At 48.0% G+C, this 16114-nt stretch overlaps 2 protein-coding genes across 4 annotated transcripts in view; both read left to right on the forward strand.

Annotated features, from left to right (window-relative positions):
* On the forward strand, positions 1-8045 carry Trim17 (tripartite motif containing 17). 2 transcript variants are annotated; one of them, XM_021178321.2, is made up of 7 exons: positions 1-107; positions 1324-1757; positions 3071-3166; positions 4775-5005; positions 6740-6762; positions 6855-6958; positions 7338-8045. In XM_021178321.2, the coding sequence occupies exons 2-7, from the start codon at positions 1329-1331 to the stop codon at positions 7886-7888; spliced, it is 1434 nt and encodes a 477-aa protein (XP_021033980.1). In that variant the 5' UTR covers positions 1-107; positions 1324-1328; the 3' UTR covers positions 7889-8045. The 2 variants fall into 2 exon arrangements, with proteins under 2 accessions (XP_021033980.1, XP_021033981.1); XM_021178322.2 differs by lacking the exon at positions 1-107 and adding an exon at positions 135-342.
* A 6743-nt stretch (positions 8046-14788) lies between these two features.
* Positions 14789-16114, forward strand: part of Trim11 (tripartite motif containing 11) — a 13816-nt gene continuing 12490 nt past the window's right edge. The window contains exon 1 of one of the 2 annotated variants that reach the window (XM_021178323.2): positions 14789-15340. In XM_021178323.2, the coding sequence (XP_021033982.1) occupies positions 14936-15340 (405 nt within the window). In that variant the 5' untranslated portion in view covers positions 14789-14935. The remainder of the gene's footprint in view (positions 15341-16114) is intronic. The other variant, XM_021178324.2, reaches the window with a different exon arrangement.

Genomic DNA, 16114 nt, shown 5'->3' on the forward strand with positions numbered 1-16114 from the left:
CCTCTGCCCAGGTCCTGGTTTTCCCCAGTGCTGTAGCATAAACCCAGCCTTTCCCCCACGCGGCGCACTTGGCCCTGGCACCTGGCGCAGTGCAAGGCTCCTTCCTTGTGAGTAACCACCGTCCAGAGAATTCGCTCACTCACTGTCTGGGTCGAGATTCTGGGGGCCCCTTCTCCTGTCCCCACCAAAGTCAAACCATAAGCTTCAAACCGTGGACCACTCTGGTTACGTCGGTCTCCTGGATGAGCCCTCATTGACCTTAGATGACCCAAGAACCCTGATGTCTGTCTCTGCTCTAGGGAAGCCAGACAACCTTGCCCTTTTGGCCCTGGTTCTGACAAGGTGGGCAGTGGTGAGACTCTTGAGATTGGTTCGGGAGAAGCTAATGCCCTGTGCTCTACTCATAGAAAGTTCAGATGAAATTAACATGGCAGCCACTCTGGAATATCCAAAGATGCCTTGGCTTTCAGGATTCAGAAGAGAAAACAAGATGGGGAGCACTGAGAGTCGACCTCATCATTCCCAAATTCTCAAAAAGGACCTTGGGAAACAGAATTAGGGGCAGTTCAGGGTCTCCACCGCCTGGGTTAGCAGGACTTAGACTTGAGGGATGCATGCATATGTGTTCTTGTGCACATGTGCATGCTGTATGTGCCTTCAGAGTGCATCCATGACATGCCTGTGTTTGCTATGGTGTGTAAGTGGGCTTGCACGTTTTCTGTGTGAATGTGTGCATGTGTAATTACAAACGTTTTTACCCATGTGCAAGCTTGTATATGTATCTGCATGTCTACATGCAGGCCCTGTATTTGTGTATGAATGTGTTGGTGTGTCCATGTGTCTATATGGAACCCCTGTATCTGTGTTTTGTTGTATCTTTTCTGCATTGCACCTTAACTGAAAGGATTTCTATTCCTTTCTAAGTTTCTTTGTTTTACCAGGGGTGAGTTAAAGACATCGTTCTGACACTTGACTATTGCAGCCTTTTGGGGTAGAGATGCCGCTCCAGGGCAGACATAGGACTTGACAGCAAACACAGCAGAACAGCTGGGAGTCCCTAAAGGCCCGGGAGGGAGCTCCTAACTAAGCTGGCCCAGACGCCAAGCCCAGCTCAGCAGCTGAGGTTCAGGGCTCTGGCTAGCATTTGGTCAGTGCCTTTGTATTCCACATTTGGACAGCAGCTTTTGTTCCCATCTGTGGATCAGCAGAGGAGGCACTCGTGCTATGCTGTACAGGGGCCCCAGGGGAGTTGAGCAAGGCGCCATTCTGGGATTCTGCTCGCCAAGGGCTTACAGTGGAAGCGCTCCCCTTGTTTCTCCCCAGGAGCCATGGATGCGGTGGAGCTTGCCAGACGGTTGCAAGAGGAGGCCACATGTTCCATCTGCCTTGACTACTTTACTGATCCTGTGATGACTGCCTGTGGCCACAACTTCTGCAGAGAGTGCATCCAGATGAGCTGGGAGAAGGGGAAGGTCAAGAAAGGGAAGAAGAAGCAGAAGGGGTCCTTCCCCTGCCCCGAGTGCAGGGAGATGTCCCCTCAGAGGAACCTGAGGCCCAACCGCCTCCTGACAAAAGTGGCTGAGATGGCCCGCCAGCACCCTGGGCTGCAGAAGCGAGACCTGTGCCAAGCACACCAAGAACCCCTTAAGCTGTTCTGCCAGGATGACCAGAGCCCCATTTGTGTGGTCTGCAGGGAGGCCCAGGAGCACCGGATGCACAGGGTGCTGCCTCTGGATGAGGCTGCAAGGGAGTATAAGGTGAACCCAGGGTCAGGGGTTGCAAGTCCAGGAGGGGGAGTGGAAGTTCAGGCAAGTTGGCCTCAATGTAAACCTTCATTTCATTTCATAATAAGAGCACTGGTACTAACAGAGTGGCGGGTGTGTGTGTGTGTGTGTGTGTGTGTGCGCGTGTCTAGAGACAGCCACAACAGGAGGAAGTATCCTTTGCCTCCAAAACAAAATAGGTGTGTGACTCATCCACATGTTCCCAGGGATGGTCTATAGTAGCCACGTTTATTAACTAACGAGTGGCAGGCAAAGGTAAGAACCCATAATGAGTAGCAGATACAAACAGTACACAGATGGCAAAGTGTCATCAAATGAGTTTACAAAGTCCAGCAGAAACAATTGAGGGAGGAGCCTGGTCAAGAGAGAAAAGGCAACATCATCGAATAAGGGTCAGCAGAATTGACTAGGGAAGTTGAAGCAGTCAGCTGCAGAGGCTTTTTGGTTTGGCTTGGCTTGGCTTGGCTTGGCTAACAGAGCTCTCTCTCTCTCTCTCCCTCTCTCCCTCTCTCTCTCTCTCTCTCTCCCTCCCCCCCTCCCTCCCTCTCTCTCTCTCTCTCAATGTGCTTCTGATGACTGAAATTCTGGCTTCTCTTTAACACTAGATACATTTTTACATCACAGGATAAACAATAGTAACCTCTGTTGGGAGTGGCTTGTCTTTTTTAAAAATTATTTATTTATTATATGTAAGTACACTGTAGCTGTCTTCAGACACGCCAGAAAAGAGAGATCTCCTTACAGATGGCTGTGACCCACATGGTTGCTGGGATCTGAACTCAGGACCTTCAGAAGAGCAGTTGGTGCTCTCAACCCACTGAGCCATCTCACCAGCCCCGGGAGTGGCTTGTCTTATAGTTGTTTCTAAGCACACAACATTTTTTCTCTTGGGCTATTTTGCTGTTGGTTTTTTACTCCTACCTGTTACATCAGAGTTAGGGGAGAAGCCAATCTCAGGACAAGGGGCTTTCAAGGGCACTTTCGACAAACATGCCTGGGTGTAAAATAGATGTGAGTGTGTGTGGGTGGGGCTAACCCTGCTTCCAGAGCCAGCTTCTCAGTGAGTTCAAGCAGCATAGACAGTTTACCAACACAGTGTACATACATCACCAGGAGCTAACCTCCAAAGCCCAGGTCAAGAGAGGCTCATTTCCTGGCTGCTGGAATGGGAAGCTAGACCACCCTGTCTGTAGGAGGATCTCTGGGGTCAGTACATCTGCAGAGACTGCACTCCAGATGTGGGCAGAGGTGGGGTCTGCTGACCGGAGGCCTGTTTGTGTGTCCAGCTCAAGTTGGAGGAGGACATAAAATATCTACGGGAGGAGATGATGAAGACAGAGACACTGCAAGCCAAGGAGGAACAGACCTTAACTGAGTGGCAGGTAGGTGCCCAGTGGCTGCTTTTCCACCCTGTGTGCCTATACCCATCCTCATCTGTGACAGGAAAGTGCCTTTCAGGGCTTCAAGGAGGAAAAAGGTTCCTGTACTCTGCAGGTCCGGTGCTTGACCTGCAAATTGAGCCAACACAACAGGTGAGAAGGATTTTTAAAGTGAGTCTCAGGTGAAGCCTGCTATAACACCTGAGGTTTGTCAGAGGACAAAATAACACTGCATTAAAAATTTTTTTTTTACGGGTGCTCATAAATTCAGGTTAGCTTAAGTAATCCTCCTGCCTCTGCCTCCCCAATAGCTATGTGTACTGGCAGTCACTACTGCACCTGGATGGTTCAAACAATTGTTTTTAAAAAATTATCCTCGGGTTGGTAAGATGACTCAGCAGGTAAGAGCACTTGACTGCTCTTCCAAAGGTCCTGAGTTCCGAATCCCAGCAACCACATGATGGCTCACAACCACCTGTAAAGAGATCTGATGCCCTCTTTTGATGTGTCTGAAGTCAGCTACAGTGTATTTATGTATAATAAAAAAATAAATAAAATTATCCTCATTTTATGTGTATTGGTATTTGCCTGCATGTATATATGAATAATGTGTATGCAATGTCCAGCAAGGCCATAAGAGGGCATCAGATCACCTGGAACTATGGCTTAGGAAGGATGTGAGGCATATGTATAGGCGCCCTGATCCTCTAGAAGAGCAGGTACTGCCCTTAACTGCTAAGCCATCTCTCCAGCCCCGCTTTAAAAGACTCTTGTTATTCAGATCTTAAATAGCTCTATTTCTTCACTCTAGAATCCAGGCTTCCATAACATAGATGTGGGCTGTATCTTTGATTTAAAAAACTGAGAAAGGCTGCAGGTGATCCTTTCATTTCAAAGTTATCTTCCTTGTAAAGCGGGATCAGGAAGACATGAGTTTGTTAACCATAGATAATCTTCGGTGCCGTTGGGCAAAGGCTGACTTCCTCCTCTTCACGGGAAATGGCCTGCTCGGGTCTGGGGGATGTAACTTTGTTAGTGCTTATTTGGAATCCCAGAACTCAAGGAGGCAAAAGCAAGATCTGTTAGTCCAGAGTCAACCTGAACTACGTAACCAGTCCCAGAATACCCAGAGCTATGTGGGGAAAGCCTCTCTCAGAGGGAAGGAAGGAAAGATAAACAAGTACATAAAACATGAGGGGCAGGTATTTAAGAAGTTTGTCTGTTGTCTTTGAAACTCTTGATTTCCTACTATTTTTGAACAACAGCTTTAGGGACATGGGTAACTCCAGAATCATTTTAGCCTGGTCATTAGGAGCCCCCATCCTTTTTTATGAATCATGCCTGTGTCTTTCTTTGAGGTTGCATGTTCTAAACCCACTGACACAGGACACATGGACATTTGAATGTATGGGTGTTATTACTCAAGGCCTGTTAGGGTGCAATAGGGATGGTGTGGAGAGTCTTGGTCAAAAGTCTGGCTTCCCCAACTTTTCCTAAGAATTCTAGGTCACCAGTTGTCCCAGAATTGCTGTGTGGCAACCTTGAAGGAAATCCATCCTTTCTGAATCCATCTCATAGTCAGTTTGGGGTTCCCCCATTCCATTTCGACAGGAGAGAGTGAAAGAGCGGAGAGAACGCATCCTGGAGGAGTTTCAGAAGGTGGTCTTGTTTCTGGTGGAAGAAGAACGGAGGATCCTCCAGGTCCTGAAGAAGGAGGAAGAAGACACCTTAGGGAAGCTGCAGGACAGCAAGGCCTCCCTGGACCACCAAAGCCGCTCCCTGGACCTGATCCTGTTGCAGCTGGAGGAGCGGAGCCAGCAGGAGCCCCTCCAGATGCTGCAGGTGAGGCCAGAGAATGCTGAGGCATTCCTGTCTTTGGGATTTTCTGTGTTGCCACAAACCCGTGGGTACACCACGAGGTAGGGTGTGGCCTGAAGATGTGCACTCAGCCCAGGGGCTTGCGGAACAAACACAGCCTGACAGAAAGGATGAGGCTGGGCTGATATTTGAAGGTCACTGGCCCGTCCTGTCCCGTCCTGTCCCAGCGCCTCACGGTGCCTCACAGCAAACAGTCCACATTGTCCACAGTACACACACACACACACACACACACACACACACACACACACAAAGGGAGAGACAACAAATACTTTCTTAAAAAGTGGTTTTAGCCCAGGGTTCTGGAAGTCCAAGAGCATGCTACCACCCACGGCTCCGCTTCTGCTCATGACATAACATGACATGACATGACATGACATGACATGACATGACATGACGTAACAGCCTGCCAACACCTGCCAGAGTGAACAAGGGTAGACTGACTTCAACACCCTTTCTCATCTCCGTTCACCATGGAGGGCCTGTGGCCTAATTACCTCTTAAGGGCCCTCCCACACTCTGACTGCTCAATACCGTGACTCTAGGAATTAAACTCCAACCTGATGTTGCTGGGAACCTAACATAGCTAGCCAAGGCAGGTGGATCGTTGTAGTTTTCTAGGCCAGGGTGTTAAGGGTGCTTCTGTAGATTCTGGCTTCTAGAAAATCTCCAGGGACCCTAGGCTGTCACCCCCAGCCCCTCTCTCTCCCCCATCCATGCCCACTGTGTTCTCTGATGACCTTTCATTTGCCCCCTTGTTCTATGCATCCTAACTGGATCTGCAGCTACCAGAGTTCTGCAGAGGAGAAAACTGCTCCCTCCTTATCCAGTTTAATCCCCAGATGGCTTCATTTATGCTCAACCTGAAAATATCAAAGGGGGAAATCCAGACGTAAACAAGCATCAAGTTTTAAACTGCATGCTATTCTGAGGAATATGATAAAATCCATCTGGGCCGGAAGGGAGGGAGGCATCCCTTTGTTCAGTATCTATGCTGCGTGTTATCACCAGTGACTGTCTTGGCTATCAAAGCTACTGTGAGGTGCTCTGCGGGTGTGCACAAGGAGCAGTGAGGTTAGCAGAGTTCTTTTGCTTCAGAGAAGCTTGATCAGCCAGCAGTAGAGTGCTTGCTTAGCAGGGAGGGGCCCAGCCTCCTTTAAGTGAAGCTCTGAGAGACTCAAGTGCCAAAGTTGCTTAATGATTTGTGAGCACAAGCTCGCCATGCTCCACTGTTAGAGATGGCTCTGTTCTATTATGTTAGCATTCTGTGTGCCAGACTCATAAACAGCATCATAATACACACACACACACAAAAGCACGGTATGTGAAGGACTTCTGACTCAGGGTTTACTGGATTCCAGGGAGGAGGCGTGGGGAAAGAGCAGGGCGGTGTGGCTCAGTGATAGTGCTGGCTTAGCAGGGGTTCTGCCCTGTCTCCATTACTGTAAGTGCTGATCATGGTTCCCAGGACTTGGCCTCCTCTCCGCTGACCAGACCTCAGGCTTGCGACCGTGGACTGAGGGAAATGCTTAGGGTCTGCCAGGCAGGAGTGAAAGGGAAGCCTCCAGGAAGAGTACAAAGTTGTTATCTGACAAGGGACTGTCCAGCTGAGGACATGTCCCAAAGTAGCGGGCAACAGAGGTAGCTTTGACACCAACAAGCAGGACCAGCTCTGAACTCTCCTCTCTGTTATTGCAGGATGTGAAGGACACCTTGAGCAGGTACTGTCACCCTCAATAGAGGTAGTGGGGGACGTGGGGGAGGGCAGAGCACAAGGAGAGGCAGAGGGGACATGAGTCTGTATTCCCTGGAGGAAGGAGAGCCTCAGCGTGCAGTACCCAGAGGTGGTCCTCCCCGCGGCTATCAAGACCGTGTGCAGAGTTCCAGGACAGATAGAGGTGCTCAAAAGCTTCCAAGGTAAGTGGAGACCCCGGTCTCCAAGGACCCCAGTTGTCTGGGCACTGCTCTGCCTTACCCAGATGCCACCCACGACCAGAGCTTCCAACTAGAAATTAGTGTCTCAAACTGTAACTCACCATCTTTCTAAGTCTGACTGCTGAAGTAAGTTTGCCCCCATTTAGCCCTGGTGACTCACCATCATCAATATCCACAGGGACTTGTAGTGTAGAACCCTTAGGTAACCCCAAGCGGTTGGAACTGGTGGAGGGGAGGCTTTTGGGTGGATATGGAAAAGAGCCATTTGGCCACCGAGTCTGTCGCACCCCGCCCATCCTGAGGGTTCTGCCCCATTCACCTTGAGTGACCCCTACTTCTCTGTCTACCTGGCCCTCTGCAGAGGATGTGATGCCTGACCCCAGCTCAGCATACCCCTATCTCCTCCTCTACGAGAGTCGCCAGAGGCGGTACCTGAGCCCACCACCCGAGGGCAGCGCCCCCTACAGTAAGGACCGGTTCGTGGCCTACCCGTGCGCTGTGGGGCAGAAGAGCTTTTCCTCTGGAAGGCACTACTGGGAAGTGGGCATGAATCTCACCGGGGATGCACTCTGGGCCCTGGGGGTGTGCAGGGACAATGTGAGTCGGAAGGACAGGGTGCTTAAGTCCCCAGAAAACGGCTTCTGGGTAGTGCAGCTGTCCAAGGGGAAGAAACAGCTGTCCCTGTTACCCAATTCCACTCTAGTCACTCTCACAGAGCCTCCCAGCCACATGGGAATCTTCCTGGACTTCCAGGCTGGAGAGGTGTCCTTCTACAGTGTGAACGACGGGTCCCACTTACACAGCTTCTCCCAGGCTGCCTTCCCTGGGCCGCTGCTGCCATTCTTCTGCTTGGGGGCTCCCAAGTCGGGCCAGATGGTCATCTCCACAGTGACCATGTGGGTGAAGGGATAGAGGCTTGAGGCCGGGTAGACACTGGGTATGCCACGGTTCTCCAGAAGGCAGGGTGCTTCACCACCGTGGCCACCTACCCAGGCTTCTCTGGGGCACTAAGAGTTAATACCTGTGCTGGCAGGGCAACTAACCGAAATACAGTCAAGATTCAAATGCTCAAGTGAGACCGACTACAGATAAGATGCTAAATGGGGGAACTTTGGAAAGGGTCCTGCTTATCTCAGAGTGGACTCAATTCTAAATACATACCTGCTCACCAGGCAAGCTGGTCTCCTGTTTCGCTAGCTTTCTCCCTCTCCCAAGTTTGTTAATCTCTTGGTTCCTGATACCCTTCCCTGGCCATTAGTCCTTGGCAGAGAAAGTGAGGCCCCACCCACTCCAGCCCTCTTAAGATAACTGAGGGGTCCTCTCCCCTTCCTTCACATATCCTTTCCTAACACCCTTCCCCAGGAACCCCTCACGCTTCCTGTTAAAAGTTTCTAGCATGCCAGGACTCAGGTGAGACGGTGAACTGGCATAGCACACGTTTCCACTGTGACCCTTCTGTGCCCATGGTGTGACATGTATCTTGTCTCCCATTGGGGTCAGTCAACCACAGACGTGCTGGAGGCTCTGAGCAACAACAGGTGCTGCAGGCTATAGACTCAGAGTAAAAGTGCAGAGGGAAACCACCAACTCCCTTGGCCACCACTCTCAGGGTTTTCCATGTCCTTGAGGTCATCCTGCCCATCAGTAGTACCCTGCATCCTTTTCTGAGCCCTGGAGTTACGCACTTGTGCATGCTTGTGTCTATTCTCACAGCCCCTGCTCCTAGGATAACGCTGAGACTCAGATATATTTACAGATACCTAGGCCATAAACCCTGGCTGTTCCTTAACTAGCTCATAAGCTAATCTTCCCGTTACTCTAAGGTCTGCCACATGGTTGATAACCTGGTCCTCAGGTTTTGCTCAGGTTTTGTACATATCAGCATTTGGGGGCCAATCTTCCACCCGTCTCTATCCCAGCATCCCCCTCCTCCTGCTCTGTCTGATGTCCCATCTAATTTCCTGCCTCAGCTCATTGGCCAATCAGCCTTTTATTGACAGGTGAATGCTTTTACACAGTGAACAAGAGTTTCTCTCTACATTTCCCCCTTTTAGTCCAATAAAAGGCTCCTTTTCTTACAAAATAAGCTATATGCAATAACCATTATAGTGCTCAGCCCGTATGTTTTCGTAACCTTGGAGAACAGATTGTTACCTACCCTATGTTGGTGAGTTAATTCTGTACCTAAATCAGCTTCTATTGTAACTTCTATTGTATTCTCATTGCCAACTTAAAATCCTAAACAATTTAGGCTTAAGTGTGAGACTATAACTGCCTAGTCTTCAACTCCAGGGACCTGAGAAGGAATAAATCTATCACCTGAATATGTAGAAAGTGCAGGCAGCACGGCTTCCAAAACTGTAGACATGACAGGCTAGCTGCTTTGACAGCCCCCCAGAACTCCTGTATAACGGTAGAACTTCAGTCTTCAGCCCTCTGGCCCAGTAGACCTGACAGACTTTTCTGTGCAGCAGGAATGATGAAGGACTTAGCTACCTTGTTCTTGCAAAGCCCGGCAGTTGAGTTCCCTGCATCCCAGTTTGTCCATTCCGGACAGCATTCAGTCAGCAGTTGAAGCACGGACAGTTTCTTGCCCAGTGGCAGTTTGCCACATTTGAAACAAACTCCATAGGGAGATTCTTTGATGCTCAACTTTCTTTGAAGTAGAAAGACAGGTTCTGTTGCCAAAAAGCCTTTTAATAATAAAACATCTTTAAATATCATATTCTGTAGATCTCTGATGTTTCTGAAAACCATCTATAACTAAATTGTCTGTTTCTAGCTACTCACTATTTGATTATTAGTCTTGAAAACATCTACTGGAGACTAAATAAAACATTTTGAAAATAACTAAACTGGTACCTATAAGACCACACATCTGATTGACTATTAACGTGTATTAATTATCCTAAGCTGTTTGTAATAGTGGCTTTTAAGAGACTGGGAACTTTATACCGCATTTTAATAATCACCTTGGTACAAATATTATTTGCAGCAGCAAATAAGCGTTGAAAACATAGTACGTTGTAGCAAAATATAACCTCAATTTTGCATTAAAATAAAAAGATTTAGGGCTGGAGAGATGGCTCAGTGGGTAAAAGCACTGACTGCTCTTCCAAAGGTCCTGAGTTCAAATCCCAGCAACCACATGGTGGCTCACAACCACCCATAATGAGATCTGACACCCTCTTCTGGTGCGTCTGAAGTCAGCTACACTGTACTTATGTATAATAAATCTTTAGGCCAGAGTGAGCAGGGACTGAGTGAGCAAGGTTGACAGGAGCAAGCAGAGGTCCTAAAAATTCCCAACAACCACATGAAGGCTCACAACCATCTGTACAGCTACAGTGTACTCACACACCTAAAGTAAATAAATCAAAAAAAAATTACAAAGATATATGCCAATGTAAGATTTTTGGCTTGCTAATACTCTTTGGTCTAAAAGTAGAACTTAATACTCCACCCTTTTTTCCTATTACTTCTCTATCCCCCCACCCCCTTTTCCCTCTTAACACTAGATAGGTGAGAAAGGATCGAGGAAAGAAAAAGAGAAATCTCTGAGTCTAACCATTATTGTTTCCTCCCTGATCCAAGACCATTACTACTTGTAACCACATCCCTTAAATGGCAAACACCCATAACTTATCCAACTACCAAAGCAATCACCCACCCTGCCTCTGGGAATGGGGGATCGCTTTCTTAAAATTGCCATCTGCTGATTTGGGGCAATTTCCTTTTGGGGACCAAGAAAACTGGGAAGATGGTCAAATCCTAAGAAAGCAGTAGCAGTCGCTGTCCTGTCTCTATGTGCCGAAAGTTCAGGGCTTCAACAGTCTGTGATGCTGACCAACTGGGGTTAAGTAGCTCTCTTTGAAGCTATCCTGGATGCAGACTTTTGAGGAAACATCATTGAGGGAGTCTGAGGTAGGATCAGGCAAGATGCTGGAATAAATACTGTCCATGAATCGCTGAAGAATGATACCCCAGACTCAAATAAATGCAAAAGCAGAGTATTTTATTCTGCAGAAGTCCCGCATGCTGGGGTCTACTGTTTATGAAGATGGAGATGCCCAAGTGAGCTCACAGGCCCTATTTAAGCACATCAGGGGAAATTCCAGGGAGGGGTAGGTAACCTTATCTTAATTCACTGGCTCTATATCTGGGGACATTCCAGAACCACCACTGGGGGCTGGGGGCTGGGGCAGGAGGTGGCGGGGTAGGTGCTGACTGTTGCTGGGGAAGCCTGGAAACTGTTGCTGGGGAAGCCTGGAAACTGTTACTGACCATAGCCCTTGCCTCAGGCCAGGTGGGGGGCAGCTACTGAGGGTGGGGCACTTTCTGATTGGCTGACTGAGGCTTGGAGGTTTTTCCAGTAACTGACTTTTGCCCAGTTCTGGGAAACAGAGATCTAGGCCTGGTCTCCTGAACTGCCAGTTTGAAGCCTGTCATGGAGTCAGCCTGTCTCAGTCCTCTCACAATCCTCAAGGTGGATCTTGTCAGGGCTGCTTTTCTGGTGGTTTTTCAAAGGTAATCAACATGTCCACGTTAACATAAAGTGTGAAGTGCACACAAATCAGTGAAAGATGAGTCTTTGCTCTTTGAAGAAATGAAAGACGTCTGTCTTTATACGTTGGTTTGGATTCTCTGACCAACTGTGATATAAACTTCCATCCATGCCGTATGAAGGGATGGAATGACAGATCCTAAGTGTACCCCAACAAGGGGATACCCTGTCTGTCTCTTTCTGAGCTACCATCGTTAGTCCTGTTAGCCTTTGCCACATTTTTTGTGTATTTCAGAAGGCTGAGCCTTTTTTTTTTATTATCTCTAGAAAAACATTGTTTCTAGGAACACTTTGCCTATAATCCCTTTTGACCTTATTTATCGTAATTAAAACATCTGACATTGATTTTTCTTAAAACCTTTTAGGACTTTTTTCTATTAAAGTAACATCTGGTTTTGTGTCCATTAATCCTTTGAGCTCGTCTACCCAACTGTGATTTTAACTTTGGCCTCTTATCATTTATAGTAGTTTGTTATAATATCTGATTTTTGGTATCTTTAGAATCTCTTGTTTTACCCATAAGAGCAGCTCTATAGTTAATGGCTTTCATAAGTTTTGAACAGGTGCTTGTCCTATCAGGCTTAGATTTAAGCCTACCAGGTTAGAATGTTTTTCAGAATACTCTTTCCTTGATGGACAGGAAATGAATGGCTCATGTTGGTTTTTGTAGAGCCGGGAGCAAAGCCTCTTTGTTTTCCAACTGACATCAAGGAATTGCCTTGAGTATCTTTGGATGGCCTACATTCATGAGCCTTATACCCATCCCTTCTACACCTTCTACACTGCACAGGAGACTTCTTCCCTGGATTATCACAGAAGAATTTATCCTTAGGAACTATTCACAGTCACAGCCACGGGCTTTGTATGCTGAGTTTGTCCCACCATAACTGAATTTGAGTATTAAACTCTATATCCGCAGTTTTCATTCATTTATAAAGAGGTATAAATCTGGCCCTTATATGTCCAGTAGCCTTTTTGCACTCAGCATTAGCATTTTTAAAAGCTAAACATTCAATTAAAATCTCTCTAGCAGTTGGATCTGATATTGCTCTATTTGGAGATAGAGTTAACCTTGGTAAAAAGCCAGTGAAAGATTCATCTGAGCCCTGGGTCACCTTTGTAAAAGACTGAACTCCACCCTGTTGTAAAGCACCGTGGTAGGACTTCATTGTCAGGGTAATTTGTACTCTCAATCCAGAACAGTCCTTCACTTAGTAACTGATCGCTGACACTATCAACACCTCCAGTCTTATTTCACTGCCCCACAATGGAAGCCCCATCTTTCCACCTCAGCCATTGCAATTGAGGGCCAGGCGTTAAGATGGCTGACATCAAATCTCTCCATTTGTTTGGAATTAATATGATTTTGTGTGGCCCAGTTATTACATATGGTGAATGTAAGCCATAGCTCATTACTGATTCCTTAAGCTTTCTAAAATCCTATGCCTCTAGAAGTTGCCATTCAAATTCTTGAAAACCCTGTGAATTTCTTTCATCTCCTCCCAATTCCTTTATCAAGTCTGGGAAAATCATCTTAGGTTTTTTAACAGATGTAGACTGCCCTTTTCAGTCTTGTTCCAAGGTGGTACTGAATGTTTTAGCCTTCTTTCCCCTGTCTATCTCAGTATCTTTCTCAATTCTAATTATAATTTTTTTTCTATTTTTTCTCCTAAGACCCATCTCCATTTTTTATATTTTTTTCTTCTTGTAGCTCTACTATCTTAGTATTTTCATTTTTATTTATAAATCTTTCCAATTTCTCTTCTATGACCTGTCTTCATTTTTCAGATATCTTTCTCGTTGAATCTCTACTACTTTAGAGTTTTCCTAATTTTTATTTATATTTTTCTCTAATTTTTCTTCTAAGGCCTGTAACTACATCTTCCAGTCTTCTCCTTATCTAAATTTGCTTTTTGATCTGTCTTAAAAAGGATATATAAAATTTGTAATCGTTATTGAAAAAAAATTATTTATATGCTGATAATTATAGCAAAAATTATACAGACTCTAGATGCCCTGTGCCACTGAGTTCTTTCCATTTTTAACATAGAAGATATTTTTCCCTTTAATTTCTATCTCCTTAAAAACTTCGATTTACCAACTTAAACTATTATTTGTCTACGATGTTTTATATTTTAGTCTCTTTCCTCTTTTATTGTTTTCAAACTTAATACCTTACCGGTCCAGAAGTTTGGGGCTTTTTAGTCCCATAGCAGCTGCGGGGATAACATTTTTGCTCTTTTGTGCGTCTGCAGGCTCCACAGACCCAGCAAGTGTCTATGGTGGCTAACTTCACCCCCTCAGCTCAGTTCAGGAGGCTGCCCCCATTGGTTCCATCTTCTGCAGGCCCTTCCGATCTGCTGCTCGAGAATGGCTTTAGGTCTTTACCTGCAGTCACCGGCTGAAAGCCAGGCCTACGTGCCCCAGCTCTGGATCGAAAACTGCGCTTGGTTCGTGCAGCTCTGAGAAGCTGCCCGCCTGCGGGCCACGCCAGAGGCTCGTGGCCGGCCGCTGCCTGACTCAGCAGCCGCGGGAGTGCTGGACCCGAGCCGCTGCAGACGCAGGCTGGAGTGCGTTCCGGCTCGCTACCCACAGTTGCTTATAGACGGCCGCTCAAGCGCTCAGCCGCCGCTACGAGAAATCCTACGTGAGAGAAGCCGTGCCTGGCTTTCTAGTTTAGCACTCGCTGTCTACAACTTTTCTAAGTTGCTGGCCCCAGCAACGTCAGATACACTCGCGGCAGAAGTTGTGGCCGCAGACGGTCACCACCATAAGCTTTGACTGTTTCCTGATTCGTGCACAATCATCCCGTTATTCTAAGTTCTGCCACACGTGGCTGGTTACCTGGTCCTCAGTTTTTGCTGCTATCCCCATCAGCGTTCTGAGGCCAAACTTGCGTCGGTGTCGATCTCGGCATCCACCCTGGACCCTCTCTTTTCCAGGCATCACACCTTCTAATTTCCTGCCTAAACTCATTGGCCATTGTATTGACCGGAGAGTGGTTTACACAGTGCACGAGAGATTAGCTACAGAACCCATGGCCAAAGTTTGCAGCATCCGGGTCTTGGGGTGCGGGGACACCACCTGTGGAGACCTGTCACAGCGAAAATGCGATCTCTTGCACTATAATTCGATTCCGCCCCCGGGCCGTGTGATACACAGCAGCCAACCCAAGAACAAACGGGTTCTAAAAAATAATAAAAACTAGCTTCCTGCTTCCGCTGTGGTTTCTCTTCCGGCGGAAGTGTGAGAGCGTAGTGCCGGATGTACCCACTACCCAGGAGGCTGAGAGTGCCGCTACCTGCTCCTGGCCGGTTCCCACTGCGCTCTCGCGGCGGAGTTGCCCGATCCCGGTGCACCACGAAGAGCTCGATCCAGGCGCAGACGCCAGCACCATGGCCGCCCCAGACTTGTCCACCAACCTCCAGGAGGAGGCCACCTGCGCCATCTGCCTGGATTATTTCACCGACCCGGTGATGACCGACTGCGGCCACAACTTCTGCCGCGAGTGCATCCGACGTTGCTGGGGCCAGCCCGAGGGCCCGTACGCGTGCCCCGAGTGCCGCGAGCTGTCGGCGCAGAGGAACCTACGGCCCAACCGCCCGCTCGCCAAAATGGCAGAAATGGCACGGCGCCTGCACCCGCCTTCTCCGGTCCCGCAGGGCGTCTGTGCGGCGCACCGCGAGCCGCTGACCACCTTCTGCGGCGACGACCTCAGCCTGCTGTGCCCCATCTGCGAGCGTTCGGAGCACTGGACTCACCGGGTGCGACCGCTGCAGGAGGCGGCCGACGACCTCAAGGTGCGTTCCATTGGGTACAGCCGGCCAGTGCCGGGTGCGAAGGGATGTCCCGTTACTGCCCTGCCCTGAGTTGAGGAAGTGTGAGTTACAGTTAACTTGATCCTGTGACGGGGTCGGGATTGTAGCCTGTCTTATTCCAGGATGAGATGCACGTGCATTCTGGGGAAAACCCGGTGTTGGTAGTCAGTCCTGACTCAGTTGGGGGAACTTGTGAAGGGGCCCGCTGTCAGATCAACAGTTTGGCCTGTGTCAGAGTTGATGCTCTGCCAGGGTGTCCCCATCATTGCATGAACTTGGGTAACCAGAATAAACCAGGCACCAAGTCTCCTTTACTTTGGACTTTAGCACAAAGGTGAACTTATAAACTTATAAACTTAAAAAGCTTATAAACAGAGATCGTCCCTGTAATTTTTCATTTTGTTTCATCCATACCCGGTTTACCGGTTGGTTGGCAGGTTTACCCCCCTGCCACCAAGCCCCTTGATGGTGCTGAAAGGGACCCACATCTCTCCACAAATGACATGATAAGCCCTGAAGGGACAACACTAAAGCTGCTCTATTGCCAAAAAAGAAAACCTTTGTCCTCTGTCCTGTTAAGTTCACTGTCTGAACAACAGACAAGACAGATCAGCTTAAGTAACACTTTAAGTTTCTCTTGCATGGGGGTTCACACAAGAAAAGAGAAAGAAAAACTCAGAGAAGCAGTTACCCTTAGGCCTTGTCTTAGTCAGGGTTTCTATTCCTGCACAAACATCATGACCAAGAAGCAAGTTG

Source organism: Mus caroli, chromosome 11, assembly GCF_900094665.2.
Source record: "Mus caroli chromosome 11, CAROLI_EIJ_v1.1, whole genome shotgun sequence".
In the NCBI taxonomy this organism is placed as follows: domain Eukaryota; kingdom Metazoa; phylum Chordata; class Mammalia; order Rodentia; family Muridae; genus Mus; species Mus caroli.

Excerpts from the sequence above, each read along its gene's own strand:
- Trim17 (XM_021178321.2), top strand. The coding sequence starts at position 1,329 with ATGGATGCGGTGGAGCTTGCCAGACGGTTGCAAGAGGAGGCCACATGT. Across the intron at positions 6,763-6,854 it reads GTGAAGGACACCTTGAGCAG|GAAGGAGAGCCTCAGCGTGC; the intron begins GTACTGTCACCC and ends TATTCCCTGGAG. Across the intron at positions 6,959-7,337 it reads GGTGCTCAAAAGCTTCCAAG|AGGATGTGATGCCTGACCCC; the intron begins GTAAGTGGAGAC and ends GGCCCTCTGCAG.